At 41.0% G+C, this 19,899-nt stretch overlaps 1 protein-coding gene across 2 annotated transcripts in view; it reads right to left on the bottom strand.

Moving 5' to 3' along the window:
- fancl (FA complementation group L) overlaps window positions 1-18,916 on the bottom strand; it is a 35,288-nt gene extending 16,372 nt beyond the window's left edge. For both annotated transcript variants that reach the window (XR_015719937.1, XM_087850414.1), the window contains exons 1-7: window positions 18,607-18,916; window positions 18,031-18,089; window positions 15,610-15,670; window positions 15,120-15,176; window positions 14,751-14,848; window positions 5,881-5,977; window positions 2,275-2,343 (exon numbers count right to left, since the gene is read on the bottom strand). Coding sequence is in view for 1 of the 2 variants with exons in the window: in XM_087850414.1 (XP_087706540.1) it covers window positions 2,275-2,343; window positions 5,881-5,977; window positions 14,751-14,848; window positions 15,120-15,176; window positions 15,610-15,670; window positions 18,031-18,089; window positions 18,607-18,693 (528 nt within the window). In the remaining variant the exon portion in view is untranslated. The remainder of the gene's footprint in view (window positions 1-2,274; window positions 2,344-5,880; window positions 5,978-14,750; window positions 14,849-15,119; window positions 15,177-15,609; window positions 15,671-18,030; window positions 18,090-18,606) is intronic.
- Window positions 18,917-19,899: the final 983 nt, after the last annotated feature.

The following is a 19,899-nucleotide window of genomic DNA, read 5'->3' as shown; positions in this document are numbered from 1 at the left end:
CTGTAAAAGAATTTTGTCCAACTTATGCTTACCGCATTTCTTCAGTTCATGGAGGTTTGTGGATATGAATGCACGACTCCTTTAAGTAAGTCTGGACTTTGACCATTGCAAAATCATTGCAACAGCTTGATACTTTTCTTCTTCAGCCATTCTGTTGTAGATGTACTGCTGTGTTTGGGATCATTTCCCTGTTGCATGACTGAATCTTAGCCAAACTTTAGCTGTCAGTCACACATTTGAATCTAAAATCCTTAGAGATATACAGTTCATAATTTACTCAAAAATGAGAAGGTGCTCAGGTGCAGTGGCTGCAAAATGAACCCAAATCATCAACTACTCAACCGCCACCAAAACCAAACAGCATATGAGCACAAACATGGCGCTGTGCATTATGAACAAACATCTCCTCTTTAATGTCTTCCAATGTCCAGAGACCACTGTTTCAGACGTCTCTACTTTGTTCAGATGCAAATTTGCAACCCTAAGCAATGTTACTTTTGTTTATTTGTTTTGGGGTTTTTTGGTTGTTTTTTTTTTTTTTTTTACAAAGAATTTATTTTACAAAGAATTAGAAGAGGGTTCTCTTGGCAACCCTCCCAACAAGCCAATCGATCTTGGGCGATCGTAGCTCAAGAGTTGGGAGTTCGCCTTGTAATCGGAAGGTTGCCAGTTCGAGCCCCGGCTTGGACAGTGGGTCGTTGTGTCCTTGGGCAAGACACTTCACCCGTTGCCTACTGGTGGTGGTCAGAGGGGCCGGTGGCGCCAGTGTCCGGCAGCCTCGCCTCTGTCAGTGCGCCCCAGGGTGGCTGTGGCTACATTGTAGCTTACCATCACCAGTGTGTGAATGTGTGTGTGAATGGGTGGATGACTGGATGTGTAAAGCGCTTTGGGGTCCTTAGGGACTAGTAAAGCGCTATACAAATACAGGCCAATCTTGTTCTGACTTTTCCTAACAGTACTATCATTAATTTTAACACGTTAAATGAGGCCTCAGAGTCTGACGTCTATCTCGAGTTTTGTTTTGTCTCTGACCACTGCGTGATGTGACTTTCAGGTAAATCCTGGGAAGATCACGAATGTATCAAAAGTTCTGTTTCTGTAAAGGTGGCCAATTCTTGCTGATGATCAATTAATTGAGCATTGATTAGAAACACCTGGCTGCTACTCACCCTCTTAATTTCTATGAAAGCAGTAAAGTTGTGCTTAGTTTTTCCTCAGGACTGCATCCTGTGAAAAACTGTTTTTAAAATACTGTAACTGGATGTTTATTACAGGCTTTTAATGCCTGGTTTACGGTTCCAGCACTACTTCTACAAGTGCGAAACCTTACTATCATAAAACTAAATGTGACTGTTATATGGATTCATGCACGAATAATACTGCACTTGAGTTTTAGAAAGCATAACAATGAGGGGGCAGCAAAATCCGAAGAAAGTTCACTTGGTTGTTTTTTTTATATTCATTTTTAACAGTTAGTTATACATTGGTTTAATAAATAGGGCCTATTACTTAGTGTTTGCACATTGAGTTTGACTGGCTTAATTTATCTGTGCACATTTACAGACGTTACACAGTTCCTGGGTTTTATTAGAATTATTTTTTACATGAAAAAAAATTGGGGATGTGTCATCCGCACGTTTATTCTAATCCAGTAGTGGGTGCGCAGTAGTCTGGGATTTCACTATCTTTTACTGTGAATGTAAATCTTCAGTAATTTTAGAACATGTCATAATGAACTGCAAACTTCAAGATCTTTTGCCACAAAGTAAGAATGGGTGGATAAATTATACTAAAATTAAATAAAAAGCATGAAATTTAAAAACAAACAAAACAAAAACATTACACCCTGAAGTTTAACCAAACAGTTTTAATGCATTATGGTGTATCCTTAGCAGACATTTAATCCTAGTTCATCTTGCCTGAAATCACGAGAATGTTAGAATGTGTGAAATGTATTGAGAGGTTTTTATTTTAAAACAAACTTTAATATTTGACCCTCAAATTAGCATTTTAAGGTTTAATCTGATGTCAGTAGGAATTCTTGTGGTATTGCTTTTTAAGTCAGCTTTCACTGACTTCATACATTTAAAATATTGGGAGTTTTTTTTTTTGATGTGTCAGATATTTGTTGTGAGTTAAATCTTCTAGATGATATGTTTCTGAAACAAAGGTCGAAAGTGTGACATATAGCAACCTAGTAGCATTTGACATTCACTGAACAGAAGTAAAACCTCTTTAGACAGACAGTGTGTGCAGCTGTGTATATTTACTTACCTGTGCTGTCCAGTTTATAGCTAGTGGCACTGGCAGGTCAGCTGAGCATTCAGGAGTCTCTGCAGGATGCTGTGTGTTAAGAAGATGGGGTAAAACTGCGGCATATATTAAGACTTCATTTAAATAAAAAAGCAAAGTGATCTCTGAATTCTGATTAAGAAATGTGCATCAGGAAGTTGAGCATCATAGTTTAGCAATTAGGCTTAAACTGGGATTTCTCAACATGCTAGAAAAGTCTGCTATAATAGGTCAATAGCCTCTTATAATGAACATTAACAGCCACCCTGTATTTATATAAAACAGTCTTGTTATTAAGACTTTATTGGCTTAACTTTCTAAAGAGCTGAAAAATACATTTTGGTCAATATATATGAGCAGCTCTTTTTTCCCCCTGTTCACCTTCAGCATCATATTACTCTGTCCTCATCCTCTCTCACTCCCCTGCCTTCCAAGCCTCCATGCGTCCGTGCCAGTGCTGCCTCCTCCCTGGCTGTGCCTGGTGAGGGATGACCTGGCGCTGGATTTGGCGGAGGCAGCTGGAACACAGGGAGGACTTGGAGCTGTTTTTTTACAGTGCCAAAAAGTTGAGGAGGGCCAGGTAGGCAGGTGGGCACAGAGTGGGGTACCACCACCCTCCTTTGTCCCTGGTGGATGTCATCTGGGCTTAGCTAAGCACCAGCTCACCATGATATCCACCCACCATGCCCAGAATATACTTCCCCACTCTGACTTACAAAAAGTAAAACATTCACTTGAAAAGTTTTAAGTAATTCTGGTGTCAAAATCTCAAAATTAAACAATTAAAAAAACAAAAACAACCCTTATTCTATGTGTGGAAGACAAGCTGCAGAGCTCAATTCTTCAAGTATGCATTATGTAACCTATTTTTAAAGGATGAAATATTTTTTGTTGCCAGTGTCTGAATTATAATATACATTATATTATATTGTAATGTAAAGCAAAAACAAAATCTGCGTCTGCACAAGTGGCACACCGCTTTGGTTGCATCTAGGGATGCACCGATACCGGTATCGGGTATCGGCCTCGATACCACATTTTCTAAAGTACTCGTACTCGTTAAAAGTCTCCCGATACCGAGGACCGATACCACGGTCTCTGACCTGTCTATGTTTGAGCGGCATGTAAGGGGTTAATCACAGGCGCCAAGTGCCCGCCCCCAGGCCCCGAGTGCCCGCCCCCAGGCCCCGAGTGCCCGCCCCCAGACCCCAGCTGCAGCTCAGAGCGGGGAGAAGGCGAGGCGAGACATATCAGCCGTGTGGAACTATTTCAAAGTGAACGAAGACGTGAAAACAAAGGCGGACTGCAAATTGTGCTCAGCGAAATGGTCCAGAGGAGGCTCAAAAGGTAGCGCATTTAACACAAGTAATTTAATCAAGCACCTAAAACACAACAACGAGTACAAAGAGTTTACCCACGCTTATTTACCCACGCTTATTTACCCACGCTTATTAGCACAGAGGAGCATAGCTGATGCTATAGTAGTGGGGCGGAAAATAGTTGGGCATTTTAAACATTCCGCCTTAGCCTACTCACGCCTCGAGGACATTCAGGGACAGCTCAACCAGCCAATAAAGAGACTGCAGCAGGACGTACAGACGCGCTGGAACAGCACGTATTACATGCTCCAGTCCCTCAATGAGCAAAAGCGAGTGCTGGGCGTGTCCGAGCACGAACTCCCCGACTATCTCACCGCTCACCAATGGGCTCTTATGGAGACGACTGTTGCCATCCTCGCCCCCTTTGAGGAACTAACTAAAAAAGTGAGCAGCTACGACGCACTAGCCTCTGATGTCATCCCAGCTGTGACTGTGATAGTGAGACTTCTAAACAGAGAAACAGACGAACAAATTTAAAATTAAATTTTGTTTTTTATAATTATTTATTCTGTAATATGTTGCATACAACATGCTTTTCATTTTAAATAAATGTTCTTAATTCCAAACTAGTCCCTTATTTGTTTGTTTTTTGTTAAATTATAGGACTAAAGCTGTTACCTGCAAATTTAAATCATGTTTTTATTAAGTACTCGGTATTGGCGAGTACTGAAATGAAAGTACTCGTACTCGTTTCCAAAAAAGTGGTATCGGTGCATCCCTAGTTGCATCCTTAGGTTTACCTCTTTCATCTGGTTTAAAGCCAAAGAAATCCCAAATTGGCGACTTTATATTTTTTAGTGCTGTCAGCGTTAACGTGCCGTCATCACTGAACCGATGACATACTGACATGGGTTAATTGTTAACGCGATTTACAATTAACCCATCTGGAGCGCAGACTGAGTCAAAATCCTCGAAACGTCTCTGTCAACGTTTTTCGGGCAGTTTGTCCAAAGTTTGTTCATCTGCGCTCCAGATGGTTTGAGCGCGTTAAAAATTTTAATCACGTTAATTGTGATGCCCACTCTTAACGCTGACAGCTTCTTTTTTTTTTTTGGGGGGGGGGGGGGGGGGGGGTTTAGTTCGTCCGTGTTTGGACTTCTGTGTTGTAAACACGCAAATCAGTCCGTGCATGATTACATTGCTCTGCCCATCAAAAAGTCTGCGCATCCACGAATATATCGCCCACCTGTGATTGTTGGACTGACGATTTCTGGTTGGAAAATTTTTACATATCGCCCAACCCTACACTAGTGAGCAGCACTGTGCTGACTTTAATTAATTTACAGATGCAACCTATGCAGCGCTCGTTTAAATTCCCACTTTAGCGATGCATGATGACATTTAAATTTATCCTTTATCCTGATTTGAAAAATAAATTGTCTCATAAGTTCAACTTGTTTTTTAAAAGTTTAGCATTTTAAAACCAGATCTCACCAACTTTACCAGAAAGATCAATCTTACTGGACGAGCAGAGGAGAACTGCACGTCTCATTTCTGCAAGTAGTTCATTAGTCTGGGACTAAGATATCACAAATCATGCTTTCAGATAGTGAGGCTTTTCTGCTCGAGCAGTCACAGCAAACTCAGAGTCAATCACAGGAAGCTACAAGAGAAACGAAAAGAACATTTCCATGATCAGAAATCAAGAATGCAGCCTTACTACTGTAAAGCTTACAATCAACCAGAATCATCACATGTACCTGTGACGAAATGTCATTAAGTGTCGCTTTATATGGAAATTCCACAGCCACAGCCTTCCACAGCCTGCGTTTAGGTTAACCTACACTGGGCAGAGGTTTTGTGTATCTCTTTCAATAGCAGAGCAGAGACAGCAGCTATGCAGATGAGTGTGGGTGTACTGATTTTCTCTATGCATAGAAGAAGGTTTTCCATCACGCTGGGGTTATGTGGAGATATTTTATCTGTGCTACGTCTCAGTCACAGCGGGTTATCGTGTCTCTCCACACCCTCTCCAGTTTGACCCAGATTTATGGGCACAGATGTAAATCACTGATTTGCCATCCGCAAAGTGAACAACCCCACATGCATTTGGTGAAGTTGGCCTGTTTGGATTTGGATTGGCTGTAGGTCAACATCAAGTTGTAGAGTATTCCATTTGATGATGAATAATTTTTTTCGTGTGGAAAATGATCCGGTCCTTACGGTAAACTGTGTGTTTCTCAGTGTGCACAATGAGAGTGCGCCTTACCTTAGACTTGAGTTTAACAGTGAGGATGTGCTGCCTTCCAGCGGAGTCCTCCGCTTTCAGTCTCAACATTCGGAACTCGGTGTCAATGAAGAGCAGCCTGAAGATGGACACGCACAAAGCACACGCCATAAATCAACCTCTATTCATAGAGAAGGGCACACGCAACACTGTAACCTGACAGCAGCCATCATCCGTCATTAATCACAGCTGCAGAGAGCAATATTGAGACATAAACTCTACCTTGAGATTTATCACTCTGGGTAGTGACATTACATCAGACTGCAACTCTGGAGTCATGGCCTACAACTATGGATCGTTTTCTGATAATCTGTGGTCCTCTGCAGCAAACTGTGGCCACAGTAACCTGACATGACACATAAAGTCATGGCCCATACCTTAGTGTGCCATCCTGTAAGTTATTTTGCCAATTCACCCTGTTAATAAACAGCTGACTAGTCATCTTACCATAATGACGTTCACATATATTTGTATTAACCACTAAATACAGAATGAAAATAATCTTTTAAGTGCCACTAGCTTGGCAAAACCTGTCTGTCTGGTGGGTTTTTGCCAGTAAAAACAAACGAAACACAGTTTGTTTCAGCACAGAACCTGGTAACTGCATCTGCTGGATAAGAATATCGAGTCTCCCTGCTTCTTGGAGAATTCCATCTATGGATATGATTTATGAGGAACTTCTGGGTATTAAAAAAAAAACAAAAAACAAGGAAGACAAAATAGATGGTGGGCAAAAATGAACTGTGACCCCTTTTGCACAGGTATATGATCCATCCATTCATGGTTTCTGATGGTATCTTTGACATGGGATGAATCTTAAAATGCAACTAATGGCCATTTCCATTATTTTTTGTCATTTTATTTTCTCTTTGTAAAAGTTCCCAAAAATAAAGTTAAAAAAAAAAAAAAAATGAAATGAAATTTAGCTGAGTCCTGCTAGTCCCAGACCCACCTATCAACCAGCGTTAGCAAAGAAGCTAGTTTTATATTAGCATTAGGTTAGTGAGCTAAAAAGAAACATACAAGACAAAAAATACATTACATAACAATTACGTTGCACATTCTCAGTCTTATGCACGAACACATTATTTTTATTGAACAAATTATTTATAGCAATTATCCCATAAATAAAGTTAATAATGTTCGTATATACTTTAGTATTTAATAAAAATATGCAGGTAATTAAGACAACATTTATTAATGAATGTTTTAGTTATTATATGAATAATGTTAATAAAAATTCTTTGAGTTCATTAGCTGACAGAAACAAACCTCAGCCAACACCAGTTTGTCCAGAGGAATAACATGACGCTAACGTTAGCGTGGCTTTAGCAGTTACAGCAGTGGGAGGAAGCTCTCAGAAAACGATGCGTCTCTGGATGACCTTAGGCTGAGATGTTTTTCAGCCTGAATCAACTTGTAAATCAGACCTTCCCCTTCCTGAGCTAATTATAACCTATTGAGGTTAAGGACACAACACTGATGTGGCTGGAGCATTCGCCAACACTGCTGTCAGATTTACTGCTCCTTCTGCTGCTCCAGCACACTGTAAAGGAGTCAGTTCCTCCCCCTCGCCAGACCAACTCCAGTCTACTGAGACCCAAAGATAAAAGACTGATCCGAGACAAAGGATTTGAACAGTCCTCCTCCAGATTTACAGTACATTACGACGGGCGCTCTATGCCGAGGCTGACATGGCTGTATATCAGCTGAGGATTTATGGAGTGTGTTAGAGAGGACTGATGTGAACATTGTGCTCAGGGAATGACACGCGCGCACACACACACACTTAGGGAAGTGATGGAATGATGGGAGACGGTGTCCGATGGGCCCGACTCATAAAAGCGTCTGCTTGCTCACTCACTTTCAATCAAATGCCGGAGTAGGGCGTCCGTGCTTTATTGCAATATGCTCACTAACATCTACGCATACAGGCGCCCAATGTCACCATCGAGCTAGTCTGACAAAGCCACAATTTTAGTTTTGTGTGAACCAAAAATCGGTGCTACCTGCTGAAACAATCTAGCCAAAGTATTGAATTTCTTGAAAAGGCACTACTCTGACTATTTCATATCCTGCACTTTTACCAAACGGACAGTCATAAAATACCGATTGCTGCTCACAGCAATAAAGACACAAGTTACCAAACTTATTCAGGTGATGAAAGTGACCGGTGTCCGAAAGAACAATTCAATGGATAGCAAGTGGAATCATTAAAATCAAGTGCCAGTGAGTTACAGAAGACATGAGGTGGCTGTAGCTCAGGAGGTAGAGCAGGTCACCTACTGATCGGAAGGTTGGTGGTTCGATCCTTGGCTCCTCCAGTCTGCATGTCAAGTATCCTTGAGCAAGATACTAACCCCAAGTTGCTCTCCGATGCGTCCATCGGAGTATGAATGTGTGTGAATGTAGTTAGAAAGCACTAAGTATAGATAAAGTGCTTGTGAGAATGGGTGTGATTGGGTGAATGTGGCATGTTGTATAGAGCGCTTTGAGTGCTCCGAGAGAGTAGAAAAGCGCTATATAAGAATCAGTCCATTTACCATTTACCATGAACAAAAGAATGACCGTCTGTGAAAAAGGAAAACCTCTCATTGTTTTTAAAACGATTTTACTTTTGATATCAGAGTAACCCACAATCGATCCCTTTCTACAGCTCTCAGTCTCGTAGGCTTGATGGAACTCAACTTAACAACCATTATAGGCACCTTGAATTAAAATTAATCTTTTACATTTTACTGTTTTACCTGTACAACTATCTACATCTACAGTACTGTGCAAAAGTCTTGGTCAGCCTTCTTTTTTTTTTTAATATCTCACAAAATGCCAGCCATGTTTTTTTTTAAGTCACCCTGAGTCCTCCAGTCTTTGGCTGCTTTTTCACCCATTTTTAACCAAGTACTTGACCACTGAACTAGGAATCATTCAAGTACAAGAAAAATGGTACATCCAGGGATAAAATAAAATAAAAATGAATTACGCAGCAGTCCTAAAACAATAGATGAACAGCATCTGGAAGTCATATCCTTAAGAAACAAAAAATAAACCTACCAGCAGAGACCTGATACAGGACCTGACAGACACATCTGGCCCTTCTGTTTAACCATCTACTATTTACTGAACCTTCACTCGGTCAAGTAGCAGTTCTTAAAGAAGGGACAAAGAAAAGAAGGCTGACTGTGTACCGAATTACAAAAGAACTAAACTGAAAACGAGTGGTGACAGGTCGTATGGAGTTATGAATCCAAATTAGACATTTCTGGTTCAAATCAAAGTCAAAATCAAAGAGGTCAGAAGAGGTACAACTGTGAGTGTCTGCAGCCTCTAAAACAGGCTGTGTCATGGTGTGGAACTACATTTCAGCCAGTGGTCTGGGAATGTTGTCAAAACTGATGGAATTATCCGATGGAATAACCCAGAAAAGTACTGTCAGATTTTGATCCACAATGCAATACAATCTACAGAGCATATGTTTGGCAGCAGACCACAATCCATAGCCCACAGCAAAAGCACACCTGGATAGAAAAACATCAGTCTGGCCTCCCCAAAGGTAGAACCTCAACATTTGTGCAATAGTGTTGAACGCAGCTAACATCCAAAGAAGAACTTTGGAATACTTAACTACTAAATATCTGTTTGTGTTTGTTTTTTAATTTAATGTTTATTCAAGAATGTTGGCAAACCACTCTATGGTAAATGGTAAAATGGCCTGCATTTGTATAGCGCTTTACTCAGTCCCTAAGGACCCCAAAGCGCTTTACACTACATTCAGTCATTCACCCATTCACACACTGGCAATGGCAAGCTACGTTGTAGCCACAGCTGCCCTGGGGCGCACTGACAGAGGCGAGGCTGCCGGACACTGGCGCGCAGCCTCTACTTCAAAATCTACTTCTTCACAACTTCTAATAGTGTGCAATGCAAGTACATAGTATTCATGAGCAACCACTGAAGTATGTTTTCTCTGATGTGGTGCATGCAAAGAGTTATGAGAAAGAAGTAAGGCTGGCACAGCAGCAAATTTGCCACTGGATATTTAAGCTGTAAAACAGAAATTCAAAAAACATCAAAGATTATTGCTAAAGTTGACTTCTGCTGTATAAATCTGGCAGAATGTACAGAGATAATCTAGACAGAAGAAATCTGACCAGTATACAGTACAAGAAAAAGAACTTGTAATTTTGGTTTCTTGACAAAGAATATCAGGAGGGAGAAAAAAAAAATCATTGGTGCATTGCTAAAACACATTTACAGCTCCTCTCCTCTGGGGTTTCACACCCCGTATAGCAGGGACTAGCTGCCGCCCCTACTTGGCCATGATGGAAACAGCGTGACAGTCAGATGTCCTGCTGGGAAGACTGATGAGAGCATCCCATTTGCAACTCCACACTTCCAGACAGCGCACACCACGCACATCAGTGTGTGCGCATGTGTCTGATTTTTTTTTTTTAATATGGGAGTGCGTGTTGACAAAGTGATTCATGAATGGTGAGATCAACACATATGTAATGCTTGTGTGCGCTGCATCAGAAACACACATGCAAAACGATGGCATGCACAAGAACGGATAGAGAACGATGTAAGCCGTACAAAAATAAAGAAATAATACTACTAATAATAATACTAATAATAAATACACCAACTTTAATAAGATAGAAGCCACGACCTGCTTTACACTTTAACTGTGCTATTCAGGACATTCTCATTACTTACAGCAACCCCAGATAACAACATTGTTTAATTTTACAGAACAGGATTTTACATGCACTTTATTAGCTGGCCTGATAATGTAACAAAAACAGAGATGAAACCGTGCCCCCCCCCAGCTCCGGCCCATCAGAAGCTTGCCGATGTATCTGGCCTCAGAAGAGCAGCAACGCAGTGTGACCGCATGATAATACTGAGATAAGAAGAGACGGCGCTCTCCACATACACCAAGAGGCTGTGAACATCGAGTGCCAGCTGTGCCCATAATGAGCCCTGCAGCTTCTAGGGCCACGTTTCGAGGCCTCCGAGTGATGGCAGCTGACCTACTTGACCTCATTTTCCATTAATTAACACATGGTTTGCCATCTCCAGCCAATTAAGATGACCACACTCTCAAAATGCACAAATGGAGACACATGGAGAGAGACAGAGCTGCTCACTTACCTGGCCCAATCAGCAGACAGAATTACAGCTGAAAACCCCTGGTGGCTATTAGCACGGCCCGCACCAATTAAGACGCTAAGCGAATCTCGAGTGCTTTGGAGATTGAGGCCCACTGTGTATAATGCCTCCTAACCGTAACACGACACTGAAAATGATGTTGGTCCCATTTCAGCATAAAGCATACCTTCACCCCCCCCCCCCCCCCCCCCCCTCCTATTAAAACCTGAGAGTCTTCAATTAGAGCCATTTGCATTTCGCTAATATCATAATTGTAGCTCCGGTCATTAATAGGAAAGTAGAAAATGAGTGTAGTAGTCAAGGCTTAATCCGAGCTGGGGGAGAATAGATATCTTTCTCCTAACCGCCGCCGCCACCTCCTCCTCCTCGTTCTCTCCTGATGAGCGGAGAAAACGGTATTAGCCAGACCCGTCAGCGCACGTGGGCTGAGTGTTATTAAATGTGACCTGGATTTAACTATAACTCAATAACTAAAAATAAGGAAGTCATTAAGAGCCATTTGTTAATGTAGAACTGTGTTGTTGTAGGCTCTCCAATCAGTTTACGCTGCTGAAGAAAGGGGGGGTGCTCTATACAGCCTTTTAAAGCAGTGGGGGTTTCTGCTCATATATGCACCACAATAAGTTAATCCTGCCCCTGGGGAAAACGCAGAAAACTAAAAATACATATATCAAAGCTTTGACAGAGGAACAGGAGAGCCACCGAGTTGATACGTGGAGCTCCATCAGCAAGCAATTCCACAGGCAAATTACTAGCACAGTATCCTGGGACCATGTAAGTGGGGAATGGAACCATGTTACTACATTGTTCATTAAGAGAAAATAACTTGTTTGATTATGGCTTGATATTCTCAAAGCTAATTTCAACATTGCGTGGGGATTGAATCTGCACTATTTTAACTTGATGATCACACCCACAGCTTTAGGATCACCACATGCACCTACAGACTTCCATAACATTATCTGATCAATCTCATGGAGGTCGTCCTGATTGCAAATGCTAAAAGTGACAGAGGCTTTACTCCCAGCGTATGAACATGACTGTGCCTGAGCGAGCCTGACCTACAAAATCCAGTTCTCCTCAGACTAGCGGGACCACTGCATAAACTCACAGGGCAGACTTAAGCATACAGTGCCCTGAACCACTTTGAGATGTGGGTCCAGGAATGGGTCCATTAAATGAGGCGGTGTGATGGCAGTGCTTCTACGACTAAGACTGCTTGTGAAAACAACTGTTAAGTAATTAATAAACCTATAAGTCATGGGAGGACAGTGTGCAGTAAAAATAGCCAATAAATAAACCATAAAATTCATAAACCACAAACCTCTTTGTGCTGTGCGAGACAGAGAGCGGGCGATCAGAGAGAGAAGCTGAGCCTGACCATAAGGCTGGATGCATTTCACAGTGAGTGCTTATTTGGATTAGACTCATTTTGATTGCTTTAATAAAGTACGCCTTTTTAAACGTGTAAGAACGTGTAACTATAGTAACTGGCTGGTTCTGGTTAGACTGAGTCTGATGATGAGGTAACAACTAACTAAATGTCAGTTTCTTCTCAATTTTAAGACATGAGAAAGAAAGATAATTGTTTCAGCGAGTATGAAGAAACGCATACTAACTATTAGAATATACACAGATGAGAGGTAACAGTGACATGTAAAGGCCTGATGTCTTGGTAAGAAAACAGTTGCAGTGCAATGAAAAAGTATTTTGCCTCTCCCTAGTTCCTTAGTTTTTTTGCACATTTCTTTCACTTAAATCTTTCAGATTAAACAAATTATATTAGTCAAAGATAAAGTAAGAAAAATACAAAATGCAGTTTTACATGATTATTACAGGAAAAGAAAAACAGCTATCCAAACCTAACTGGCCCTGTGTGGAAAAAGTAATTTCCCCACCATTGTTAAATGATGAATTAACAGTGATTAACCACATTTTTTGGAAAGCTGAGTTCACTTCCACTTGCTACACCCAGGCCTGATTACTGCCAGACCTGTTGAATCAAGAAATCGCTTAAATAGAAACTGTCTGATAAAGTGAAGCAGGCTAAAACATCTCACAAAGAAACACATGCCAGGATCTAAAGAAACAGAGAAACAAAGTCACTGACCTCCATTGGTCTGGAAAGGGTTACAAAGCCAATTTAACTTCCTAGGACCTGGCGTCCACATATGTGGACATCACATTTTGGGTTATTTAGACCAAAATACTCAATTTTGCTCTACAAGGGCCTGATATCCACTAACGAGGACATTATACGGCTACTGTTCTATCAAAATTTTAAATGAATATCCTCATATGTGGCTCTCATTTTTCTTAGAAACTAAAATTAGGTAAAAAAAAAATAAATCTGCTAATTCTTTGTTTTTACATTTATCAGGCCCCAATCAGCCCAAATATCAAAGAGAAATTAAAAATGCATGCTGTGGAAGAGTTCGGGTCTTAAAGGATTTGGGCCTCCAGCAAACCATGGAACACAGGTGAACCTTCACAGCAGTGGCCAGTCTACCAAAATTACTCCAAGAGAGCATTGACGACTCATCCAGGAGACAAAAGAACACAAAAGAACCCAGAACAACATCTAAAGAACCTCAGGCCTCACTGCCTATGTTAAGTTCAGTGTTCATAATTTAACAATAAGAAAGAGAAAGGTCAAAAATGGCATCCTTGGGAGAGGCAAAAACCACTGCTGACTAAAAGGAACACAAAGTTTCTCATTTGCCAAACAATATTTTGATGATCCCAAGACTTTGGGGGAAATGTCGTGTGGACTGACCAGACAAAATCTGAACTTTCTGGAAGGCTATGTTATATCTAGTGTAAAAAACAGAACATCATATCAACAGTCAAACATGGTGGTGGTAGTATGATGGTCTGGCGCTATTTTGCTGCTTCAGGACTTGGATGAGTTGCCATAACTGAGGGAACCATGAATTCTAGTCAGTACCAGAAAATCTTGAAGGAGAATGTCCAGCCATCAGTTTGAGCTCTGAAATTCAAAAGCACTGATCCAGGAGGACAAAACAAACAAAACAAACAGCAGGTCCATCTCAGACTAACTCAGAAAAGAGCAAACATGTCTGATTGTGCCACTTTTGTTACCAAGAACAGCAATCAGTTATTAGGTTTTATTTTTTTCCACATAGGGCCAGGTAAGTATAGATAATCTTTCATTCCACTGAAAAAAGGTAACTCTGTTATCCGTTTGTCACAACATTCTTGGCAAGTAAAGTATTTTCCCCCTACAAACAGTAGCATGCACCATAAGCAGGCCTGTAGGATATTTCCAGAGGACTGCGTTGTAATAACACGATCAGTGTTGTTGCCTAAGCAGATCATTTCAGAGCCTGCTTCTGTCAGAGATTTCTGCCTATTGAAAGGAAATACTTCCATCTCCAAGTGCTGCTCACAGGGGATTGTCTGACTCTTGGGGTTTTCTCTCCAATAATGAAGGGTCTTTACCTTACATTATAAGGTGCCTTGAGATGAATGCTGTTGTATGTTGTTGTGGTGTCCTATAATCAGCAGACACAAACCTAAGCTGCGACTCAGACGAAACCACCAGTAAAAGTGCCGTTCAAAGCTGGCAAACATGCTGACAAACATTTCACAGCTTAATGACTGACGCGCCAATAAAGCCCTGGTTCCGGAGCACGTGTTGGTACTCTTACAGGCCCACTTACTTGTCCCACCCGAGGGTCTCCATCTCAGAGATGAGCTGAGAGTAATACTGCGGAGGCGGGATGGAGCGGCACTCGGGGCGGCTCTTCAGCACCACTTCCTGCAACAACACACACAGAGCTCTTCTTATTTTAAGCCCAGATTACTATGCACATCATATCACAACTTATTCTCAGGAGCAATCTTTCTACAGAGCAAGCTGAATAAGGGCCGTGACGACTGTTTTCTTTATTTTTATGGCACAAAATACACATGCACGTGCCTCTCAAGCAAGGCTATTGATAATGCCTGGAGGTTCCCATTTAGTTGCTATTCATGAAGCTACAATGTCAAAGTGACCGTGCGAGCCGCCATGTCATTCTGCTCCTTACCAAGACAGTCTTCAGCTCCAGAATGAAACCGACAAGATCAGCCGACTGCTGCAGCCTCTGCGAGGAGTCAAACACGAGAGAAAAGACATCCTTGAATGGAGGGATAATGAAGTGACAGTGTCTATTTTTTTCCTCTAGCCAGCCATTCAAATCAAACAGTGTTTGTGATTAATGGGGGCTGCCACCAGCTTTAATAATTAATGATAGCTTAAAGGCTGTGAAAATAATGAACTTTGCAGCCCGGGGTGAAATATCAATCTCATCCAAATAACCCTGAGGGGCCACATAACAAATAGGGACATTTTCCAGGCGATGTTAATTAAACAGTGAAAAATATTTTTTCTCTGCCTGTGAGTGAGGCGAGCCTGATGGGTGACAGAGGGAGCAGGAGCGGCACAAAGGAGCCAAATACAAAGCGCGCAGCACAAAACAGCGTGCTCTCATAGACTGAGACAACATATCACTAAATACCAACATGCAGCACATTTACCTGCTTCACTATGCGCTCATATCCACGCAACAGGTGCTTCAACTGCCAGCAGCAGTGCAGCCTGTAAGGACAAAGTTGTGAATGGGTTACTGAGGACATCTTCTGTGGCCAGGCACAAGTTTCAAGAACATCTTTTCTGGCTCAAAATGTGCTTTCAATGGTGCGTACACACGTATCGCTGATTGGTCAAGTTACCTTACCCTAAGAGTAATCCATAGATTTTCCTGTTAGTGCAGGCCATAATTTAACCTTGATTAAGGGTCAAAATGCTTTTTTAGTGGTGCCTTATGTTTTTTATAAACCAGAAAATATAATAACTAACAAGTGATTGCATAGGGTTGTATAAACACATAGAAAGTGAAAAACAGGTAACTGAAGAAGAAACACTGATCGGAGCAGTCTACACCTATTGCAGAGTAACTAAGGAAGGATTCAGGGTCACCCGATCCATCCCCAACTATATGCTTTATCAAAAAGGAAAGTTTTAAGCCTAATCTTAAAAGTAGAGAGGGTGTCCAGAACAAGAATTTCCATCTTGTTGTCATGAATTATTTCACTTCAATACCAATTCAGTAAATTTATAACTCTGCATGTATTTGTTGTTACATTTTATTTAACAAAGCTAGTAACTGTATGTAGATTGGACAAAGGATGCCAAATGTGGAGTTGAAATGCATGAGGAAAAGAGGAAGACCATAGACAACATTTAGAAATTTAGTGAATCCTTAAGATGCTCAGGATAGGGTGAGATGCAATCATACGAATACATACAGCAAATGTACATGAGGCAGAGATCCGATTTCCCCTAAACCTTCATCGGTTCCCTGTTAAATCAAGCTGAATTTAAAATCCTCCTCCTTGCATATAAAGTCCAGAAAAATCACGCTCCGTTATATCTTAAAGACCATATAATATCATATTATATCAACAGATAACTTCACTCTCACACTGCAGACTTACTTGTGGCTAAAAGTACAGGGTGGGCCATTTATATGGATACACCATAATAACATGGGAATGTTATTAAAGTCCTGTTTGTGGCACATTAGTATGTGTGAGGGGGCAAACTCCTCAAGATGGGTGGTGGCCATTTAGAAGTCGGCCATCTTGAATACAACTTTTGTTTTTCAATAGGAAGAGGGCCATGTGACACATCAAACTTATTGCAAGACCCCCTACGAGACCACCCATCTCCCATGCTACAGTTAGCAAACTGCTTGCTAAGTTTCGTAAAACTGGTTCAGTGTTGGATTGAAATCTGCTGCAATGACACGGTTACTGCGTTCACCAGATATCAACACAATTTCGATCCGCTCCTCACGTGTTAACCTCTTCGACATGTCAATGGCTGTGAACAAAGAGAAACTTGTAAATAACTCATGAAAGAATAAAGTTACGTTGAAACCAAGCACACCATTGGTCACCACCCATCTTGAGGAGTTTGCCCCCTCACATATACTAATGTGCCAAAAACAGGACTTTAATATCACCAACCATTCCCATGTTATTACAGTGTATCCATATAATGGCCCATCCTGTAGAATGTTTTGGTTCAAGATACTCTCTATATCAGCTCCCTGAGCCTGGTACTGTTGGAGGCTTCTTACTTTTAAAAGGGAGTTCTTTCTCCCTGCTGTCACCATCTGATTTTTGGTGTTTTCTTTTTACTATTGTAAGGTCTATAATATAAAGTGCCCAGAGGTGGCTGTTGTTGTAAATTGGTGTTATAGCAATAAAACTGAATGGAATACACAAGACAGACCACAGTCTTATAATTAATAACCTGTGGGGCGTAAAATTGAGCAGGGACAGACGCGAATCAGGAGAAATAGCAGCAACAGAAATTCAGTTTTGGTTTAAGGGGAAGCAGCAGAAAGCTGAGGATATGTCTTAGGAACCAAACAACGCAGTTTAATGTTGTTACTAAACAATACTGTTAAGTTAGCTCTCACAAATTAAGATACACTAAAATACTGTTACTTCCTTATAATGAAGTTGATTCTGCCTGAAAAGAGCCTTTGCTTGATGATGTTGGTCATAACTACATGTGGGAAAGTTAAGCCATTTCATATAAATCTTATTTTCTTTTTATTCTTTGGAAGCACTGATGTAAAAGCACACTGGAATTTGACCCTTTATGTCTCATAAGAAAAGCTAATGATTTTAAAGCTTTTATAAGTCATTTTCATGAAAATTATATATTTTTAAGGTATTTCTGTTTGGCACAGTTTTACCCAGCATGCCCTTCCTGATGCAACCCCAAAGGTTCTTTGAGTCTTTGGCTGGAATCAGCTTTTAGTTTACTAAGCAAATCTGTTAACTACTACATTATAGCAGCACTTTATTACAACTCCCTTATTAGACCTTATCCCGTATCACATTTAAAACATTTGTACAGAGAATGCAAGGGGATGCTTGTACTTGGCCTCCTTGAGCTGTCGATCTGGTGGGAGAACTATTCTCATCCTGAAGTCTCTTTCCTGGGGGGGGGGGGAAGACATGACAAAGCATTATCAGATTACTAGCTCTGCGATCAGTGTACTACAGAGGTTAATACCTTCTACAACTAACGCGCTAATGAAGAACACGTGACCGACCAACCTACGTTAAGGAATTGGATAATATTAGGTTTCTTTGGGTGTTTCAAGAGACACGTAAATAACAGAAATTTACTTTAGACCACGTTTTCGACTTTTTTTCATCGCTTTAATACGGCATGACACTCGTAGTAAGTAACTGCTTTCAAGATTATATACCAGCTTATGAAGTCGTTTAATGCGCTAATACAATTACGGTTCTGCTACCGATACTAATGTAAGCTGCTTAAAAAAACAGGACGAATTTACCAGAAGTTTATATAAATCAGTTAGATGTCTAAATATATGGTTTCCAGACAAGTATTTGCATCCAAAGCAAAAAATCGTTAAATTAATCGTTTTTTTAATATGACACTGACATACGTCCAACAAAAAACAGCACACAAACGCATCATTTTACCTGAACAGTGATAAATCCATCGTAGACTGTCTGCTGCTTGTTGAGAGGTACAAGCAACGGGTTATCGTTTACCAGTGATTTCTCCATAAAACTTTCTATGACCTTTTACGCCTAAGTTTCCGCTCGCAAAGCAGGGTGGCTACTTCCTAGCTTGAGTTGGACCGTAGAGACTGGCACTTTCTGATTAGTCGCTGACTTGAACCAAACCTGAGAAATTCAAGCTAAAGCTGTTAAACGTAGAATTAGCATGAGGTGCGTTGACAGGAGAATCAATCGCAACCCCTGCATCCCGCCATTAAATCCCAAACAGTCGACGTCATCCAGTTGCTTTCAAAGACTTAAAAAAATTATCGTAATTCTGAAGTTTCTTCACAGTCGTTGGTGTGACGTTTAAACGTTAGTGTGTTGATGATTTTACTGATTAACTGCCGGTCTGTACGGAAGGTTTAACTGTTGAAATTACTGAAAATTACCGACATTATTGCCCATTAGGTAATTGCGTCTAATTGACAGAAACATAATTTTTATTTTATATAATCTTGCTCTCATCCCCTGGGGGTTGGTGTGTTTCTCAAGCTCAGGTCTTCTACCAGACAGCCTTGAATTTATTTGAGGGTCCTTTTTCTAGGACTACACTCTTGTGGACAGAGCCCTCCGAAATGTGCCTGGAATTTGGTAAAGCCATTCTTCCACTTTTGGGGTAACAGCTCCTAATGCTCCTATTACCACTGAGACCACTTTTGACTTATCCTTCCACATCTGTTGTTTCTTCACCCCATGATGCTTCTCTATTTTGTGTGCTCCTTCTTCCAGTAGTTGCTTTCCACTGGGATTGTCATATCTATCACTACTTTGTCAACCGCCACTACATGTGATTGGTTGGCCTAGAATACAGGCGTCAAACTCCAGTCCTTGAGGGCCGATGTCCTGAAACTTTACATGTCTCCCTTCTGCAACACACCTGAATAAAATTTAGTAGGTCCACAGAAGTGAACTGCATGCTGAGGTGATTCATGTTACAGCAGCTCAAGAGTGAATGAACATTGTGCAATAAAAGCAGTTTTAGAAGTACTTTTATTTACCTTTTATTTAAATTTACTTGAGTAGGGTTAGCAGTTGCCACCTCTGCATGTAGTCAAGACTTGCTAATGACCTACAAATTCTATTCAGGTGTGTTGCAGCAGGGACACATGTAAAGGATGTTTCAGAATACCGGTCCTCAAGGACTGGAGTTCAACACCCCTGGTCTAGAACCTATCCCTGTTGTTCTTAACCACTTGTGGTGGTATCTCC

Source organism: Neolamprologus brichardi, chromosome 13 (assembly GCF_056152115.1).
Source record: "Neolamprologus brichardi isolate AB-2024 chromosome 13, ASM5615211v1, whole genome shotgun sequence".
Taxonomy (NCBI): Eukaryota; Metazoa; Chordata; class Actinopteri; order Cichliformes; family Cichlidae; genus Neolamprologus; species Neolamprologus brichardi.
The sequence above is the reverse complement of the archived record's forward strand: the minus strand, read 5'-3'. Positions and strand labels throughout refer to the sequence as shown.